This window comes from Muscardinus avellanarius (assembly GCF_963383645.1).
Source record: "Muscardinus avellanarius genome assembly, chromosome: 5".
Classification (NCBI taxonomy): domain Eukaryota; kingdom Metazoa; phylum Chordata; class Mammalia; order Rodentia; family Gliridae; genus Muscardinus; species Muscardinus avellanarius.
In genome coordinates, this window is record NC_137790.1 from 58,435,734 (window position 1) to 58,457,317 (window position 21,584).

Consider the following 21,584-nt stretch of genomic DNA (forward strand, 5'->3'; position numbering starts at 1 on the left):
TCTGCTGTGGGTACCACTTTTTCTTCACCTCATCATTTCTTCCTTTACCCCAGAGCATTTAGCAGTACTTATGCGTATGCTTGCTATAACACTTCTTGGCCTTACAGAGAGGGACTAGAAAGAGAAGCCAGACTAGAAAAGGGCACTGAATCTAGAGGCTTGAACATTTCAATAAAGGAGATTGGATAGGACTAATTTTAGAACAGTTGTTCTTGGAATAAATGGGTATATAAATAGATATTATTGATACTCTAGTTCCTTTTTATTTTCATTTGTGTTATCTCAGTACATTTTTCTTTTTATCAGAAAACATCCACAAGCCTATTGATACTCAAACCAAGGGGGTTCAAGATCTTTTTACATCCTACCTCACCTATTGAGCTATGAAATCATATAATTCGGGGAGAAAGTAGCTATGTGTTATTCTTAGATGAAAAGAAAACAAAATAAAGTACTATTATGTTAAGCAGGAATTTATAATACTTCTGTGGAAAATAAGTACAACCCTTTCAGAAAACTACTTAGCAGTGCGTTTTTAAAATTGTGTGTGGTGGTGCATGCCTGTAATTCCAGTACCTGGGAGGCCGAGACAAGGGGATCCGAGGTTCAAGACCAGTGTTGAAAACTTGGTGAGATCCTCAGCAACTTACTGAAACCCTGTTTCAAAATCTAAATAAAAAGTCTTGGATGTAGCTTGGAGGTAGAATGCCTTAAATTCAATTTATAGTGCCCCTAAAATGTGCCGTTTAACCTAGGAATTCTACTTCTGAGTATTTATTGCAAGGAAACAATCATAAGTATAGAAAAAGTGTTAGGGACAATGGAATTTATCATGGAACTTGTTATTTGTAATATTAAGTATATGAGAACTATTTTATCAACCAACTGTTGTGTAGACAATGAGAAAATTTACTAGAAGTCTAACATAGGAGCTTTTATATAATATTCAGTGATAGAAAAGATGGAGTAGAACATTTTCTATTCTATGTGATTATAAATTGATAAAATATATATATGCCTGGAAAAATAAGTAGAGTAAGGTCTAGGCAGAAATTATTTTTGGATTTTAAGTCTGTATTTTTCTTTTATAGCCATGTCAAATTGTTTAAATAATTGTGAACTGTTTTTGCAGTGAGTGAAAAGAAAGTAATTTTCCTAATTAAAATATTATTTTCCATACAGTTTTAAATAACAGTAGTAAAAGTCAGTTTGCAAGCCCTAGAAGAAGAATTTTATAAAGGAACATTGTACAACATGGATGCTCTACCAGAAGAATTTTTCGTGAGGTAAGAGAAAGGTTGACAAAAAACAACTACATTTGATACATTGGAAAGATATGATATTTGACTTTTTCTCATAATATTGGGACATTTGAATTAAATGACTTTATACTTCAATACAAAGATGTAGCATCTTTGATCAGTGGAAGACTATGGACTGGGTGACATACAATTTTAGAAAAGTTCTGTAGGGCTAATACTGTATTGAAAAATGTGCTACAACACATCATACTTGGGGATTCTCACCAAAATAATTTAAACATTTATGTAGATGTACTATATATGAGACATTGTTGTTAATGCATTCACAAATGTTAATTCATATAACAGCCCTATGAAGTGGGTGCTCTTATCCCTATATTTTAGAGAGTAGCTTAAGCATAACACAGAAGATAGTATGATACTTTTTCCCTCCATCCAGTGCAAGTTCAGCTGCCTGTACATCTACCATATCATGCCAAAGAGCTGTTTATTATTGGAGATCTTCCACTCTTGAATTGCCACATATACTAATTAATATGACCTATTAATATATTCACAAGTATTTACTGACTCTTTGGTCAGTAAATAGTATCCTTTTGCATGAGTATAATTGTAGAGATGCTGAGTTTATGTGGAGGAAGGAATAATAGTGACTGGATTCAGGTTTCACAAAGTGATATTTGAATTGATCTTTAAAGAATGAGAAACATTTTGATGAGTGTAGAAGCACAGGAGGATGGAAGGTCATTTGAATAGCAAACAGCAAAAAAAAAAAAAGAACAATATAAGAATAATTCTTGGGGAGAATTTTGACTTTTTGGCCTAGGGGTTTATCTTTATTTTGTATAGAGAAGGAAGTGAGGATTAGTTGGACTTATATATCAAAATTTGTTATAAATTCTATGAAAAATATAGTAGCTTATGATACTTGACTCAATCTCAGAAGCAGGATTTGAGTGTCTGAATATGTCTAAAGCTTCACAATTAGTTTTAACATGCATCTGGGAATAAGGACTTTTAGGTTAAGGAGTGAAATGATCGTGAAATAGTGTATACTTTTGAGAACATTTCCTACTCTTTCTCAAAGCATGAAAGACTTCAGAATATTGTTGGAATACTTTTTAATTCCTTGATAGCTCAGATGTTCTGTATTTTTTTTCTTTTTTTTCTTTTTTTCTTTTCTTTGTGGTACTGGGGATGGAACCCAGGGGCATTCTACCTCCAGGCAACACTTCCAGGCGTATTTTTTATTCTTTATTTTGGAACAGGGTCTCACTACTGAGTTCCAAAGAGCCTCACTAAGTAGCTGTGGCTGTCAGCAAACTGAGATCCTCCTGTCTCAGCCTCCCAAGTCCTGGGATTACAAGCTTGTGCCACCAAGCCCGGCTCTATATTTCTTTTTTAAGTAGAAATAGCTAATAGATTTGTCTTTACCAATGTACTTTAAAGACCACTGAGAGTCATCTTGTAAAATAATGTTTATGTGTATAAATCATCCTTTGTTTAACTCTTAAGAGTCTGAAAATGTGTATAATACTATACTGTGTATCTGTCCCTGTTTATTCTGACAAAATCAGTTAACATACAATAGATGGTAAATGATTATTAAATGAATACATAAATGTAAAGTAGGTACTATTTGGTAAGTATAGTTCTGAATAAATCATTGTTTCTCACCTTAGTTTTATATGTGCTAGTATATAGAGTTAATATTGTATTAATAATATATTATGATTCCTACATCATGATACAAAAGCAATTTTATAAATTTTAGTTTATTACATAATACTGTGTATGTTCATATTTTGAGTCAATGTTAAAAGCAAAACCTGCTGTGTTATTTATTACTAAAATAGTTAATAATTTTTAAATATGATATTCTCCCTCAATTAATATTCTTTAGAAAACTGGACAATTAAAAATTCAGGGGCCCTGCCAGGTGTGGTGGCGCACACGTGTAATCCCTGCGCATGGGAGGTGGAGACGGAGGATTGCACTGATTCGAAGGCAGCCTCGCTGGCTTAAAAGACCCTGTTTCCAAATAAAAAAATTTAAAAATAGGTCTGGGAGTGTAACCCAGAAGTAGAAGGGTTTCCAGGAACCCCAGTACCAAAAAAAAAAAAAAAAATTCAGGGGCCCAAACAAAAATTAAATGATCTATATAAGACAACTCTTTTCCTAACTTTTGGTATTTTTTTATATACCCATACCAAGACATAGAATAAACAACCTTTTCAAGGACCTTTTTACTTAAGCTTGGTACAGCACTATGTTTTTCCCAGTGTTAATAGGACCCATTTGGTTATTATGAGTTTATTAAAGATGTAGAGTTTTTAATAGCATCTTGCTGTTTTTTTCTACCACCATCCAATAATGGTTTACCAAAACCTCTTTTTTTTAAATTTGAGTTCCCAAAAAGATATAGTACCTTCACCATTATTAGACTTTGATACACGATGGTTATACTTCTGAAACTTTCAGACAGAAAAATTGTTTGATTCTTTACTACTGTAATTTGTGATCTTCCTGAGAAGAGGCTCTGAGGACTCCTTTGTTACTCATTTAAAGTAGGGATCCTGATGTGGAGGAACAGACCGTGGAAGAAACTGAGAATAATGAAGAAAGACCAACCAGCCAACTGGTAAGAGAAAGTTTAATTTTCATTAACTTTTAGTTCATTAATAGCAGCTAAGTATGTATGAGAATATGATGTTCTATTAACTTTATCTGTTAAAAATTTTAAATGAGTCCACTTTCCTATCTTCATAAGTAAAATAGTCATGATTAAATCCTAGATGATTGATACTGTATATCAAGATTACCATTCTAAAGATCATTTCTCACATTAAAATTAAAATTGGCAGATGGTACATTAAAATTAACAGTTAATTAAATTAAACTATCTAGATACGTCCCAACAATCAATTTTAAGAAATTTCTCATTTGTGACCAGGTTCATTTAGCATACCTATAATCCCAGTAAGGCTGAGGCAAGAGGTTCATATAAATTTGAGGCTACCATTGACAATTTAGTGAGACCTTACTTGAAAATTTTAAAGAATAAAAATAAAAAAGCTGGGGATATAGCTCAGTGCCAGAGCACTTATCTAGCATGCATGAGGCCCAAGATTTGATCCCCAGTACTGCAAAAGGAGAAAAAAGAAATCATACATTTCTCTGTCTGTGTGTCTATCTTTCTTTACCTGGTACTGGAGATTTAACCTAGGAACATCTACCTCTAAGCTATACCCCAGCCCTTTTTATTTTGAAATAGGGTCTCACTAAGGTGTTGAGGCAGGCCTTAAAACATGCTATCACCTGTTTCAACTTCCCAAGTACTGGAATTACAGGCATGTGCTACCACACACTCCCTTCCTTCCTACCCTCCGTCCATCCCTCAGTTATTTCTAAATATAAGGCTTTTATTCCCAATGACAACATATTTTATGATAGATTAAAATATGTACATGAAAACCATATGTCATAGTTAATGACTGCTTTTTGTTCTTGTTTAGTTTTTATGTTGCATATAGTTTTTTCCTACATAGTTTTATATAATAATTGGTGTCCATTTGTTAATAACTTTTGCAAAGGTTTTCCAATAACTTGGGAGCAGAAAATAAAATAAGCTTAGTATTTGTTTGCATAAAAATACTGCAGAACAGATACATTATGTGCAGTTGTACATATGGTTGTAGAGTTAAGCTAAGGCCCAGGGGATTAGATTGAGAAAAGACATATCTAGATATTCAGGAATACAAAAATAAGGATGCTTTGACCTGAATTCTCAATTAAGAATATAAAAAATACGGACACTTTGACCTGAATTAGACTTAGATGCTTAATCAGTTTTGTCAAAATAGAGTAAGCATAAAATTTTTTTTTGACAAATAACTTTAAAAAAATTAAAATTGTGAGGTCCTTGCTATGTTGCTGAGGTCCTTGCTATGTTGCTGAGGTTAGTCTCAAACCTGTGATCCTGTCACAGCCTTTCAAGTACTGGGATTATAAACATGTGCTGCCATGCTTAACTGACACTGCTCAATCTTTATAAGGATTTTCTGGTTATTTTTTTGACTTTTAAAAACTTTTTGGAAAAATTTCAAATCTACAGAAAATTTGAAAGAATAGGACAATGAATATCCATATGCTTTTATCAGAGATTTAGCAAACTGTTGATGGTTTTCCAAATGTTTGGATATTTTTATGTATGAAAAATTATAAAATTTAAGGTGCTCTTTTTGTATGTGGATGGTGATAGAGAAATATTAATTTAAGATTTAAATCCACAAGAGGTGAATAGGTAGAGTCCTGCCATAGGTTTTATTGATTCCTAATCACTTTCTTTTGATTAGGTCTGTCAGAAGTCTGACAGTCAGAGTCATCCTGCACCATACCTAGCCATTTTCAGTAATTCAAGCTCTGTTTGGCTTCTGTAGTGAGAAACTGGTGGTTCTGATTATTAGAGATGAACAGCCAATGATATTCCCAAAATACCTTGTTAATGTTTAAAGGAAGACTGTTATCCATCTGTTCCAGGCCCTTTATCCATCTCTTTTCTCCAACATTTCTTCACAACTATTATTAATAGACAATCTAGCAGGACTTGACTATAGAACTGCTAGTTAATCATTTAATAATTACTTTATTAAATATGAAAAATTAATTCATGAAGTCACAAGATCCTGAATTGAGATAAAAGTAATTCTATTTTGTTTACAAAACAAATTATTACAACTTTACTCATTTTAAATTGTGAGGTTTTAGTAGCTAATATCAGTTGTGTAATGTAAAAATAAAAAATTCGATATAGTTTTTATGATACGTAGTATAATCTATGTGACATGGAAATTCATGAACAGAGAGAATGTCTTATTCTTACTTGCATTTTATGGTTCTGTTACAGTGGTCTATATATAGTAGGAATTTTGTTATTTTTATACTTTTTTATATTTATCAGAGTAATTAAAAATATATAATTGTGTAAATTTTTAATATATAAATGTCTTGTAGGACAAACAAAAAACGGACATAACCACTGATCTTGTGCCTGTTAACCTACTATTAGAAATGAAGAAGTTATTAAGTGCAATTAATACTCTACCAAAAGGTGTGGATCCTCACATTAAGAAATTCATAGAAGAAGATTTTTCCTTCCAGACTATGCAGGTAACATAATTTGTCTTTGGTGAGGAAGTGCAGCTCTCTGTATATGATTTTTCTTTATACAGTGTAGCTAAGGTCTCAAAATCTTTATCTTTTTTAAAGGGCTATATTGTCAATATTGAATATAGATTTATTTTAATTAAATAGAATTAATTTGTGCTAGCCTCTTAAGAATAATAGTGGAAATATGATTTTTTCACTACTGATGTCAGTGCTACTCTGGGACAAGGAACGACTTTGGATTTTCTAATTTGTAAAATGTTGACAAATTATTTTTCAAAAACATAAAGTAGAAATAATATGCAAAACTTTTAAATTTATGAGTGAAATATTCTAAAGAATATCTAGTAAATTTTCATCTTGCAACTAGTTTTTTTAGGTACTAAATAATATATGATAATTTCTAGTAGATGAGAGGAACCTGTTCTTTAATTAATAGTGTTTTCTGGAGTTAAATATTCTTTTATTTGTGGCAGTTAACTTGGTGAGGAGTGACACATACCATAGGTTTGACCACATTTGCCTTTTGTATGAAAGAATACATCATTAGTAATTTTAACCTTAACTAAGGTAGTTTACCTCCTTTATGAGTGAATCATCAACTGATGGGATACTACCGTTGTTTCCTTTTTTTATCTTAGTGCATCATAGTCATACATATTAGTAGAGTACAAAATGATGGAAGCATACATACACAGATCACTCTTTTAGCCCTTCCCCAATTTCCCCCAACCCCTAACCCCTATCTCCTTCTCATGTTTGGCTTAGTGATTGACTTTGAAATGTTTGTGAATGTACATCATGTATATTAGGGAATTTTCCTCTTCCCCCCACCATCACCCCCAGTTAGACCTCATCTGTGGTTTCTCCTCCTTCATCTAGAATTCTTCCTTTGATCCTTTTTCTCCCTAGCTTCCACATAGTAGGGAGAGCTAATTTCTTACTTTTTATGAAGTGGTATTGTTGGATCATGTGGTAGGTTTGTTTGCATTCTTCTAAGGATCCTCCATATTGTTTTCCAAAGTGGTTGCACTAATTTGAAATCCCACCAACAATGTATTAGAGTTCCCACTTCTCCACATCCTCACCAGCATTTGTTGTTGTTGTTGTTGTGCTTTGAATGATTGCCATTCTAGTTGGAGTTTGGTAAAATCTCAGGGTAGTTTTGATTTGTATCTCTCTGACTGCTAATGATATTGAACATTTTTTCATACATTGACTGGCCATTTAAATTTCTTCTTTTGTGCAAATGCCTATTTATTTCACTTGCCCATTTTTTGATTGAGTTATTTGTTTTCTTAGTGCTCAGTTTCTTGAGTTCTCTGTATATTCTAGATAAAAGTCTTCTATCAGAGGTTTCTCCCATTCCGCTGGGTCTCTGTTGAGGTTCTTGATGGTTTCCTTTGCTGTACAGAAGCTCTTCATTTTACTGAAAACCCACATATTGATCCACCTTTTAGTTTCTTGTGCTTTGTGTTTTTGTTGAGACAAGTTTTTACCTGTGCCTATGTGTTGCAGTGTTGGGCCTATGCCCTCTTCAAAGACGTGCAAGGTCTCTGGTCTGATTTCCAAGTCTTTAATCTATCTTGAATTGACTTTTGTGCAAAGTGAAAAAGTGGGATTTATTTCTATTTTTCTGCATATGGTTAGCCAGTTTTGCCAACACCATTTGTTGAAGAGGTTATCTTTTTTCCAGTGTATGTTTTTGGCCCTTATCTTAAAAATCAATTGACTTTATGTGTGCATATTTATTTGAGTCTTCTATTCTGCTCCATTGGTTTATGTGTCTGTTTTTGTGCCAATACCATGCTTACTTTATTACTATGGCTTTGTAGTATAGTTTGAAGTCAGGTATTATGATGCCTCTTGCATGGTTCTTGTTGCTGAGAACTTTTTTGGCTATTCTTGTTTTTTGTTGTTGTTCCAAATTTAAGGACTGATTTTTCTATTTCTGTGAAGAATGATCTTGGTAATTTAATGGGTATTGTGTTGAATCTGTAGATCACTTTTGGAAGAATGGCCATTTTGGTGATAATCTGCCTAACCAAGAACATGGACAGTCTTTCATCTTCTAAAGTCTTCCTCGATTTCTTTTTCAGTGTTTTATAATTTTCTTTGTAGAGGTCTTTTATCTCCTTGATTAGGTTTATTCCTAAGTATTTTACTTTTTTGTGGGATATTATTTCCCTCTAAAATTTTAGAAATCACCCAGAAACATGAGATAGAAAGCAGTAGCCTTCATATATGCATAGCCTACTAGTAGGTAAAAATAGTGGAAAGTGTTTATTTATAGTAGCAAAAAAAGTTAAATACCCAGAATCGCTCTTAGATATGTATACAAAAACTAGTAGTTCTCACAGTTTATTCTAAACTACTCTCTTGAGAGTATCAGAACCCACTATTAGTATTCAAAAATCAGAACCTGATAAAAAATCAGAACTTGATAAAATCTGAATTTTATCAAGTATTCACGTTGTTTTATTCACGATTAAGTTCAGAAATCAATCGTTCATACTGAAATAATAAAAATCTCTAAAACTCTATTAAAGGTAAGGATAGGAATTTGACTTAATTGGAAAATAAGCATGTAGAAAGATACATGTAATAAAGCTCTCAATTTTCTTTAAATTTTTATTCCATCTTAACAAAATTTATTATAAACCTTTTTTGTGTTTGTGCTGGTACTGGGGATAGAACCCAGGGGCCTTCTACCTTTGGGCTACACTCCCAGACCTAGTTTATATTTTATTTGGAAACAGGGTCTCCTAAGCCAGCTGAGGCTGGCTTTGAACCTGAGCAATCCTCCTGTCTCAGCCTCCCAAGCATGGGGATTACAAGCGTGTGCCACCACGCCCGGCTATAAATCACATTTTATAAGCATGAGATAAATTACATATAACAACTATACACAAATATATAGAAGTAGAATGAAAATAGCCATGCTCTTAATTAAAGAAAACTAATGTTTATTAATTTTCCCTAAATTAACATTATAAAAATCACCTAATTTCTCTTCAATTTTTTGTTGTTACTGAAAGATAATTTTAATTTTCAAATAAGAAATAAGAGGAAACAAAACCATAGAAATGTTTTAAGAGAAGTTTAGGGAAGAAGGAATGAAAATTAGGTGACTTAGATATTAAAACTTATTATGAAACTCTATTGACTAAAAGATTTGTTACTTGTTTTTGGCAGTGCACACAGACAAGACTAGAAAATAGAAGACAACTTGCAGATGCAATATACACAAATACATACAGAATTTATATGATTGATAAAATGATAAAAATTGAGCTAGGTATATTCTAGTTACTTGGGAGAGTGAGGTAGGAGGACTGCAAATTCATGGTTGCCCTGGGCAGGTTAGCAAGATGTGTCTTAAAGTGGGTGTGGTGGTGATGCATACCTGTAATTCCAGCACTTGGTAAGCCGAGATAGGAGGATAGCAGATTCGAAGCCAGCCTTAGCAACCTAGCCAGACCCTGTTTCAAAATAAAAATAGTCTTAGGTTGGTTCCATGTATTCGCTATTATGAATTGTGCTGCCAAAATATGGAACCAGATGAATGGATTGCAAAATTATGGAAAATACACACAATGGAATTCTAGCAACTATAAAGAAGAACAAAATCATGTCATTTGTAAGAAGATGGAAAGACCTGGACATCATTATGTTAAGTGAGATCAGCCAAGCACAGAAATAGAGGGGACATATGTTTTCTCTAATATGCCCTTACTAGGGACTATCACGAATAGCAGAGAGACTCTAGATAATGGAGGGGAAACCTCATAAAACCTGAAATGGAAGGGTAGGAGACAAAGAAGCCTGAGGTTGATTAATGGGGGAGCTACATCGAATATGTGTAAAACTATGAATGTAGCATGGTTAACCTGGACACTCGTTGTTGGGAAGGGGGAAGGGGGAAGTGGGGGTGAGAGAGAGCACCAAACATAGTCTGAACACAGTCTGAATGTATGCCATTTTCAATATGATCAACATAAAAGTTAAAAATAAATAAACAGGTATCCTGTGACTTTCAATGTCCATTAAATGTGAGAATTTTAAGTATTTAAAAAATAAAAAATAAAGCCGGGCATGGTGGCGAACGCTTGTAATCCCCGCGCTTGGGAGGCTGAAACAGGAGGATCACATGGGTTCGAAGCCAGCCTCAGCTACTTAGTGAGGCTTTCAGCAACTTAGTGAGAACCTGTTTCCAAATAAAATATATATTAAAAAAAAAAAGGTCTGGGAGTATAGCCCGGAGGTAGAAAGCCTCTGGGTTCCACCCCCAGTACCACCAAAAAATAAAAAATAAAAAAAAATAGCTGGGCATGGTGGCGCACGCTTGCTTGGGAGGCAGTGGAGACAGGAGGACAATGTCCATTAAATGTGAGAATGTTAAGTATTTCAAAAATAAAAAATAGCCGGGCGTGGTGGCGCACGCTTGTAATCTTCACGCTTGGGAGGCGGAGACAGGAGGAATGCGCAGGTTTGAAGCCAGCCGTGCTGGCTTAAGAGACCCTGTTTCCAAATAAAAATATAAAAATGGGTCTGGGAGTGTAGCCCAGAGGCAGAAGGGTTTCCAGGAACCCCAGTACCACCTAAATAAATAAGTAAGTAAATAAATAAAAATAGAAAGGGCTTGGAGTATAGCTCGCAGGTAGAGTGCCTGTTGGTTCTATCCCTAATACAAAAAAAAAACAAACCCTTAAAGTTTCAAAAATTTTCTTAAAAGGGCTAGGGTTATAGCTTAGTACAACTATAAATAAATAAATAAATAATATAAAAAGATAAAAATTGATAATGATAATGATACGGGGAAAATTGATACCTAGCCTCTCAGCCACAACTGAATGTAGCATTTGCTGTAAGGAGAAAAGTGGGTCTAAAGTCAGGCTTCTGTCTTTGCCCCTTCTACTTCTCCTACATGTTGTTCCAGAGATTTTCAGTGCCTTGGTAGCTTTCCATTGCCTTCAGATAAATTGCGTTCACATTTTATGTTACTTTTTAAATTGTCATTGAAAGGATTGATTGAAATGACCTAGACTGTTTGACAGAGATGTAACTTCAGTTTCGCATGTCTATTTAAATTCGAGAGATAATGTTGAATAAATGGTTGGATATATAAATCTGCAACTCAGGTGATATAATTTTGGCTTAGTAAAATGAATTTGGAAACTTTGAGCTTGTAAGTTCTTTTTATAAAGTGTAATAATAGATTTATTTTAATGAATGCATGTTGATAAGAGATTTATTAGAATAACTACTGGAAAGACTGAATAAAAAAGAATCTAGTTAGGAGAAAAATAAAAACGTATTATATATTGCCGGGCGTGGTGGCGCACACTTGTAATTCCCGCGCTTGGGAGGCTGAGACAGGAGGATTGCACAGGTTCGAAGCCAGCCTCAGCTACTTAGTGAGGCTCTCAGCAACTTAGTGAGACCCTGTTTCCAAAATAAAATATAAATGGGTCCTGGGCGTATAGCCCAGAGGTAGAACGCCTCTGGGTTCCACCCCCAGTACCACCAAAAAAAAAGTATTATATACTGCAAACCAAGTTAAACAAAAGTATATGTTAACACAGATCATATATCATTAAACAGTTAATATAATAATTTAAGCCAAGTATTTGTGGGTGTAAAGCATTGAGGAATGGACACAAAGATAAGACATAGTCCTTTCTTTCATTTCATCTATGTAAATAATAATTATGGGACATAGTAAAGCATACATTTAGATTAGTTCAATTATATTGCATGTACTCTACTTCAGAGGAAAGTGGTAATTTTCACAGTTCTATTCTCTAGTATAGGTAAAATCTTCCTTCAGCCTTGAAACTCTGGTAAATATGAATGCTGACATTAATACCCATACAATAGCAAGTCATTTTATACTGCAGTCTAATTGAACTAATCTAATGTATGCTTTACAATGTCCCACAGTGAGTATGCATTATTTGTATAATATAAAAATCTATAGATACTAACTTAAAGAAATATTTTAAATTTATTTTTCAAACTTTTTTACGTTTTTATAGTGGTGCATTGTGATTATGCATACTAGTGGAATTCATTGTTACATATTTGTACTTAAAGAAATTTTCAACTTAACTATTTTCAACAGAGAGAGGTTACAGCTAATAGCCAGAATGGAGAAGAAATTGTTCCTGCTTTAACTTTACATTTTTTGATAACACAACTGGAAACTGCACTTAGGAACATTCAAGCTACTAATTATACTGTAAGTATTTGAATTAATGGACTTGGACAGTATTTTTAAATTACAGAATACTAATGCATGCTTATTTTGAAGTATATGCCAATTTGTATTTTCCTCTTTGACCTTTAGAGAAGGGTACATGTAAGTTTGTTGCTTTCCTGTGTCTTATACTTTCTTATGTGACTGTTATCTCTGTAATTAGCTTATTCTTTCCTACTGACACTTGTTTATCTTAAGAGAAACTTGTACTGTTAGAAATGGACTTTCTAAATTAGAAATGAAATCATAAACTTGAAAAAATAAACCAGGCACAGGAAGGCAAATAGTGTATGACTTCACTTATTTATAGAATCTAAAAAAAAAAATTGAAATTATCTAAGTATAGAATAGAATACCAGTTATCAGGGGCTAGGAGAAGAGAGATTGAAACATTGATCAAAGGATATAAAATTTTATTTAGATAAGAGAAATAAGTTAAAAAGATAAATAACCTGGTAACTATAAGTAAAAGCAATTTATTGCATTCTTGAAAATAAAAAGAGGCAGTTTTAGGTCTTCTCACCACAAAAAATGATATGTGAGGTTATATATTGCTAATTAGCCTGATTTACTTATTCCACAATGTATATGCATTTCAGATCTTCATGCTCTATATGACAAAACATAGAATGTTTGTTAGTGAAAAATGAAGAAAAAATTCATCTTTCCTCCTATTTATCAGCCTTTGTTTTCTCTGACATTTCTATATTTATAAAAGTTGAAACTTCTATTATAGGTAAAATTTTAAAAATATCTTTGTTTTTAAGGCCAAGTAAAATAGAACAATCTTGGGAAAATGTATGAAAAACTAGAAATGCTAATGTAGGAGATCAGAAGGAAATATATATTTTAATTTTATGTATTGCTTGGGTCAGAAAACTAAGTTTGCATACATGTCGAACTATCAATTAGGGTTAATTTCGAAAAAGTACTACCCAAGCATCATAAAAGGTGAATCCTAGGACACCATATTCCATATTATAGTGATTATAAGAAAATTGAAAAATAGTCCTTATTTTGTACTCTCAAGACTAGGATCCTAAAAAGTGATAGGTACTCTTAAGGAAAATTGTAGATAAATTCAAAAGATCAGTCAAAAAAGTTAGCATCTTGGTATTCCAAGAAGTTCTGGGATGCTGCTTACCTGTTGTTTCTCTCTGAAGAAATTGCCAATTGGTGGAATAGACTAGTATAAGATCAGCTTAACACATGCACATTGCTTACTCATTACTTAAAGGTGAATCTTGGATAAGCTCCCTCTTGTGGTGGCAACTTGTGAGCTGAGTTGAAATGTTTTCCCTTAAAACCAGCAAGGAGAGATGAGATCACCTTGTAGGAGGCAATAGTCATATGCAGGGGTGGAGAGGTATGGTATAGTTGCCAGTAACATCTCTGTAACCACTTTGTTCTAGCACTTGGAAATTTCTTGATAATTGGGATAAGATAGAAAAGCTAGAGCTTTAGGTTGTAAATTTATATTGCTTACATCTTTAAATTTCCAGTTGTTTTCTACCTTTTAATTTTAGCATTACTACCTACTGTCATTTTTTTAAATGTATAACAACAGGCTCTCTTGTATGAAGGTGTTTTTTAAAAAAATTACAAAGTAACTCACACTTGCTTAGTTTTTGCTATATGATAGCCATTGTTCTAAGCACTTTGTAAGGATTAGTTTTATTTATTTTTCATAATTGTCCTACTTTATATTCTCATTTTATAGATTAGAAAACCCAGACATAAGTATATTTTTTTGTGGTACTGGGGATGGAACCCAGGGGCTTTCTACCTCCAGGCTATACTTGGAGACCTATTTTATACTTTATTTGGAAACAGAGTCTCACTAAGTTGCTGAGAGCCTCACTAATTTGCTGAGGCTGTGATCCTCCTGTCTCAGCCTCCCAAGGGCTGGGATTACAAGCGTGCACCACCATGCCCAGCTCAGACAAAAGTTTAAATAATGTCCTAAATTTACCAGGTAATAAGTAGTAGAATTAACATATAGCCCATATACTCTGGGCTTTAGGGTCTATGCTCTGAACTATGTATGACATTATACTACCTTTGCAGATAGGAAAGTTAAGGTCAAAACTAGTTAGATATTACAGGAAATTTTTATTTGTATACTTATTTAGTGCATTGAGAACACCATGCCTATTTCCACTGGAGTTTGAAGTCAAACTTTCTACTCCAGTCAGTTGTCTGACAGATGTATATATTGTTGGTTATAAGCATGCTAGGTGAGCAAATACATTTAGGAAAGTACAAAAAAGAAACTTTTATATCCTATGGATATTTATTATGCATATGTACCTGGAAAACTCTTCTTTATGGTATGGGGCAACCTCAGTGAAATAAATTCACATAACAAAAGATAGGATCACACTTCTCATTGGTATAGAGCTTAAAAGCTGTGGAAGCTGGGCAAGATAGTATACACTTGCAATCCCAGTACTTGGGAGGCTGAGACAGGAGGATCACAGGTCCATGGCCAGCCTCAGCAACTTAGTGAGGCTCTCTCTAACTTAGTGACCCTATTTCAACAATTAAAAAATAAAATAGGGCTGGGGGTATAGCTTAGAGGGAGAATACCTCTGGATTTTTTCCATAGTAACACACACACACACACACACACACACACACACACACACACACACACACGTAGTGGAGTCCGTTTTCTCAAGAGAAACAAATAATGTCTGATACAAACATATACACATTCATACCAGAAAATATGTATATTAGAATACACAAACATATATACGTATGATTTATCATGAGGAGTAAATTTATGATCTATTATGAGCAACTGGCTCATGTGATTATGGAAATTGAGAAGCTCCAGGATCTACTGTCTGCAAGTTGGAAACCCAGAAAAGCTGATAGTGTTTTATCCTACTTATGAAAGCCTAAGAACAAGGAGAGCCAATGGTATAAATCCCAATCCAAGGGAATAAATTGAGATGTGCCTCCTGAGGCAGGCAGCCAAGAAGCAAAACTGGTAATACCTGCTGGGTATGGTGGCACCTTCCTGTAATCCCAGTACTTAGGAGGCTTAGACAGGATAATCTTAAATTTGAGGCCAGTCTCAGCAACTTAGTGAGACCCAGTTTCAAAAAAAAATAGAGTGTAGTTCAGAGGTAGATTGGGTCTGGGTTTAATACCCAGTACTCTCCCCGCAAAAAAAAGGTGATTCTTTTTTTATTCTTTCCACTGTGTATTGTTCTATTCGGACACTTAATTGAAATTGAATTGAATCGGACCCTTAATTGAACTGAAAGATGCCCACCCATATTTAGGAGGAAAATTCAAAGGATTAGCTCTATGGACCTAACATCACAGACCCACCTAACAATAATATTTAGTCTTGGTAGTTTGTAGCCAGTCAAGTTAACATAAAATTAACAACAAATAGAATAGAAAATATTTTTTCTTTGGAAAATTTTTAAACTTTTCATTTTGAGATAGTTTCACAGAAGTTACAGCTGTGTAAAAACCAAAGTGCAGAGAGAGGCCTCAGTGTACTCTACCAGATTTGCCTCCTATAGGATAACTACATATATATGGTATATACATATACCATATGGTATATATATATAAACTATTATAAGTTTATATAGTTTACATATATAAAGTGTGTGTGTGTGTGTGTATATTTCTTACAATATGTAAAGTATATATGGTCTTATAGGACTATAGTACATTATGGAAACTAGGAAATTGAGAGTAGTATGATAGATGTTATGTCCAGGGTCTTCAAGACCACCCTCATTCAGGCAGGGCTTAATATGGATAACAGGTTTAGGACATCTCTGTTGTTTTTAATGCATAAGTGTGTATAGTTCTATGACATTTTATCACCAGTGTATATTTGTGTAACCACTCTCACAAAGTTAAAATAAAGGAATTGTTCACAAAACTCTCATGCTGCTTTATAATCACACTCACCTTTCTTCTCTGTCCCTACCTTTTCTAATCCTTAATCTATTTTCATTTTTGTAATTTTTCACAGACTATATTTAAATGGAGGAAATATCAGAATGTCTTAATTTTTCATTGAAAAAGTTTACATAGTTCTAACAAAATCTATATGTAAAGAGTAAATAATTTCCATGTAGGAGGAGAAAGAATTGTATTTTTTAAGTTGCATGGTAGATTATCAGGCTGTTCCTTTTTTTAGACCTACACTGTTCTTGATACCTAAAATATTGCATAATAATAGAGAAAAAGAATTTTTTTGAAAAGTTTAATGTAATGAATTTTGATGTCATGCTTTCATTTTCTTTAATCAAATTCTTTTTTATTTGGCTGGGTGTGATGGCACACGCTTATAATCCCAGCTGAGAGAGGAGGATCTCGGTTCGTGGACAGCCTCAGCTACTTAGTGAGGCCCTTTGCAACTCATTCAACTCAGTGAGAACTTTTTCAAAATAAAAAATAAAAAATAGGGCTTGATGTAGCTCGAAGGTAGAATACCCCTGGGTTCCAATCCTAGTACTGAACAAAAAAGAAATTATTGTATCAGATTATCAAATATATTTAAAATGCATTCTCTAGTTATTTGATAACTGGTAATATAATGATAATTTTATTCTATGTTTAATAATTATTCAGTAGGCCTAGTATTTTTAATTAAACTTGCATACTGAAAAGTATGTTTGCATAAATAATAAATAAACATATGTTTTCTTTATAGGTATACCAAATTAATGTTGGTTATTATTTAACATTACTATTTCTATATGGAGTAGCACTTACTGAAAGAGGAAAGAAAGAGGTATGTAGCATGTGTTAGTTGCCCACTATGAATTGTATACGTAGACTTTGTTTAGCATAATTAAATATTGTTCTTAAACTTCTCTAGAAATTAAAGCTAGTGACTTATTAATTATGCCAAGAATTATTTTATAAAACTAAAAATATAGAAAAATGTTAATATTAGCTTATAACTTCAGTTATTTTAGACTTTTTTAAAGCTGTGTGTATCTTTTAGATTATATTTATATACAATAAAAATGATTTTTTTTCACTTCTTCAATACATTATAATTCACTTTCTAGCTTAACTTAATCTGTTTGGTCTTAATCTTACGCCTTTTTATAAAATATGAGTCCTGCCTCAAATTTTTAGTAGAATGAAGTGACATGCAAATAAATAAAAATCTTGGAATTAACTAGACAATTTTTAAAGTTTCTTATGAATTCAAGATCTTTTTGTTCCTAATTTTAATGTTTTACTATATTTTCTTTCTAGCCTTGATATTTTTTGTCTTTCTAAATCTATACTCTTTACTTGGTTTTATAAATTAAATATATAAATATGACTTACTAATTAGTTGAAGTATAATGCATAAGTATCCACACTGAGAACATTTCTATTTTAAATAATTTCATGTAATTCTAATTATTGTTTAGTAGGATGTGTTAGAGAATATTTTTAGACGAGGCCGTGCACCTTTTTTTAGGTTATTTTTTCCAGAGAGAACAATAGCAATATGTTTGTTTTATAAATTATAAATGAAGAATCTACTATAATTGAGAATGAATTTTTGTTACTTTTTAAAATTTATTTTTGTGATGCCAGGGATTAAACTCAGGACGTAGTACATGCAAGGCAAGTATTTTACCGCTGAGCAACACCTTAGCCCACATCTATTAGAATTGATCCATATCTTCTAAATCTATATTGCTCATGAAAAAGATGGTGCTTCCCCAAAAATGACTATATATATAGTCGAGAAATCATTTATTTCCAGTTTGAAAAATTAGGAAGAATTGTACTGTAAGTAGAAAAATTAAGAAAAATGTCAAAGAATTGTACTCCAGTAATCACCAGAAAGGCCCTTATTATGGCTAATAATACCAATTTTAGATTTTAAAAAATTGTTAAAATTTTCACTTTGAAATATTAAAGAACTTCTGTTTGTAAATAAATATTGTAAGTATTGAATACCTGATTTCTCTGAGCACAAATGTGAATGCTAAGATTAGAGTTATAAATAAATGATCAGATAATTAGACCCCACAGCTGCCTTAATTTCTCTAGTTTGGGAAATAACTATTTATCATAAAGAGAAAGAAATGTCTTTCATATTAGCCAAGTCGAGTTTTATGATGTTACAGGATTATACAGAAGCTGAGAACAAATTTCTAGTGATGAAGATGGTGATCCAGGAAAACGAAATTTGTGAAAACTTTATGTCTTTAGTTTATTTTGGACGTGGTTTACTTCGATGTGCACAGAAAAGGTAAGGATTTTAAATAATGGATAGATCTTTGAGCTTTGTCAGTTTTCACACTGTGACATGGGAATAAAGTTTGCATAGTTTATGAAAGATCAGGATATTATGCTCTCAGACTAGTTTATTTTATTATTATTCATCTTTTCCTGTAAATAATAATTTATTTAATGTACATGAGAATATTCAGTATCAAACATAACAGACCACGGAATAAGAGGAAGTTTAGCATTGACATTAGAAACATAGACTTCAGAGTCTGAATGATATATTTTCAGATATATTTTTGCAATTATCCTAAGAAATTTAATGGTTTTAAGCTATATTTTTTCTTATCTTTAAAACAGAACCAATATAGTGTCCACCTCATAATGATTTTAAAGGTGATCAACAGAGTGCCCAGGACATACAAAATGTAGTTCTCAAATTATGGTTGTAGTTATTAATATTTATTAATATTATCATCATTGACTTAGAATCATTTTTTAACATATAAGAGCATATAAAGAGTTGAAGGAAGCCAAATGTTGAGTTTGAGGAACATTGTGTATTACCAGTTTTTAAAAAGTGAAAATCTACAGAGGAAACTATATAGATTATGTATTTGCTTCCTACATGGAGCCCATTAGCCTTTCTAGCATCATTCATTTATTTTATTTACTTATTATCTCTTATACTCAAGAATGTACTGGGTGTTGAGGATTCAAAGGTTTTCTTTTTATTTTATTTTTTTAATTTTTTTTTCAGGATGATCTTTTATTCTTTAAACCTAGTAGATTTTTTTTATTTATTTTTTTATTGGTGCATTGTAATCAAACATGACATTGGAATACAAGATTTGAAAGTATATACAAGCACACATCATCCATTTGGCCCTCATCCATTCCCATCCCATTCCCTCTCCCTCCCTGGATACCATGTTTGGTGATTATCTTTGATACATTTGTTTTTGTACCTCCTGAGTTTTAAAGAGGTTCTATCCTCCCCCATCCCATCCCCTCTGACTGGTTACCTTAATTGCTTCTCTACAGAGCCTTTTCTGCAACTCGACCTCCTCCTGCTACCCCTTTCCTCCTAGATTTTGCAAGCTAGGGGAAGCATCTGGTTTTTACTTTCTGTGGTATTTCTCTGTGCATGCCTCATTGCATGTTCCGATCCCACTCTTGACATCCCCAGTAGAGGCCTGGCCACCCGGACGACTCTGATCCCGACCTCTCTGGCTCCAGCAATATTTTAGGTATCAAGAATAGTGTAGGTCTAGCCGGGCGTGGTGGCGCACGCTTGTAATCCCCGCGCTTGGGAGGCAGAGACAGGAGGATCGCGCAGGTTCGAAGCCAGCCGTGCGCGCTGGCTTAGGAGACCCTGTTTCCAAATAAAAAAGTATAAAAATTAGGTCTGGGAGTGTAGCCCGGAGGTAGAAGGGCTTCCAGGAACCCCAGTACCACCAAAAAAAAAAAAAAAAAAAAAGATTTTTCCGGGAAGATGGCGACCGAGAAAAGCGGGGCTTAAGAGTCCCGCTAACAACCAATCTCCATTACCACAAAAAGAGCGCCTTTCATAGCCAGAAAACACCATCACCAGAAAAACAAAAAAACCACCAGGCTCCAGAGAGAAAGCGGACTGAGAACAGAGCTCAGGGCCACAGAGGAGACACACGCACCCGAGGACGCGGCAGCAGCGCCATATTGCCGGCGGCAGCAGCGAACTCAGCAGACGGCTACAGCAAGCCGAGGTGAGCCAATGCGGAACAGCCAGGCGGGATCTTTCGGCGCAGACAGCATTTAAAGCTCCCAGTGGCTGAGCTCAGCACACGCTGCAGGGATTCAGAGTGGAAATCAAAACCAGAGAAGAAAAAAAACGCCAGCCTCATGGCCGAGGGCGTGGCAGAGGCGCCATATTGCCACCGGCGGCGGCAGCAGCAGTGAATTCACCGAGTCCAGTACAGCTACATCTACGTACTCAAGAACAGTGAGTCAAATTGCGGGCCACAGAGGAGAAATCCCAGTATTGTGCCTCCTGGGACTTGACCCAGTGAGGGAGTGGTGGTGGCAGAGATATCACACCATAGGAGAGTGTGCAACCTGGCACCCCCCATAGTTTAAAGCAGCCTCTATCGACTCCCTGGGTCGGAGACTCTGTGATACAACCCAGTAAAGGAGTAGTAGGGTCTGAGATAATACAGACTCGAGATCCAGAGCACCTTAAGTGAAGCCATAGTGACCCAAGGGAAGAACCCAGAGAAGGCACAAACCTCCGAAATCATGGGAAAGAGGAATAACACTGAAGTAAAGAATGTGCACAACCCCACAACATCAGAACCTGATAAAACAGAAAATCAGAGATTTCTAGAAGATCAAATCAGGAAAATAACTGTAGAAATAATAGAGGTGCTTCGAAAAGAACTCAGAGAGAGCCAAAAAGAGATAAAGGATGCAATTAATGAAGTAAATGCCTCAATTCAAAGCACAAACAACCGATTAGACCACATGGAGAACAGAATCTCGCTCTTAGAAGATGATCATTCCAAAAATGAATGCATAGTTTCTAATCTAGAAAAAGATATCCAACAGCAGGAATCTGACATTGAAGAAATATGGGCCCATCTTAAGAGAGCTAACCTAAGAATAATTGGAATAGAGGAGGGAAAAGAAAGTGATACCAA

The 21,584-nt window shown here is 34.0% G+C and overlaps 1 protein-coding gene across 1 annotated transcript in view; it reads left to right on the plus strand.

Moving 5' to 3' along the window:
• Positions 1–1,254: 1,254 nt before the first annotated feature.
• The window catches only part of DZIP3 (DAZ interacting zinc finger protein 3), a gene marked incomplete at both ends in the record, with an annotated part of 111,472 nt that continues 91,142 nt past the window's right edge, over positions 1,255–21,584 (plus strand). Inside the window, 6 exons of the mRNA XM_080696711.1 lie at positions 1,255–1,286; positions 3,831–3,903; positions 6,276–6,431; positions 12,553–12,669; positions 17,381–17,461; positions 18,807–18,931. Coding sequence (XP_080552837.1) covers positions 1,255–1,286; positions 3,831–3,903; positions 6,276–6,431; positions 12,553–12,669; positions 17,381–17,461; positions 18,807–18,931 — 584 coding nt within the window. The remainder of the gene's footprint in view (positions 1,287–3,830; positions 3,904–6,275; positions 6,432–12,552; positions 12,670–17,380; positions 17,462–18,806; positions 18,932–21,584) is intronic.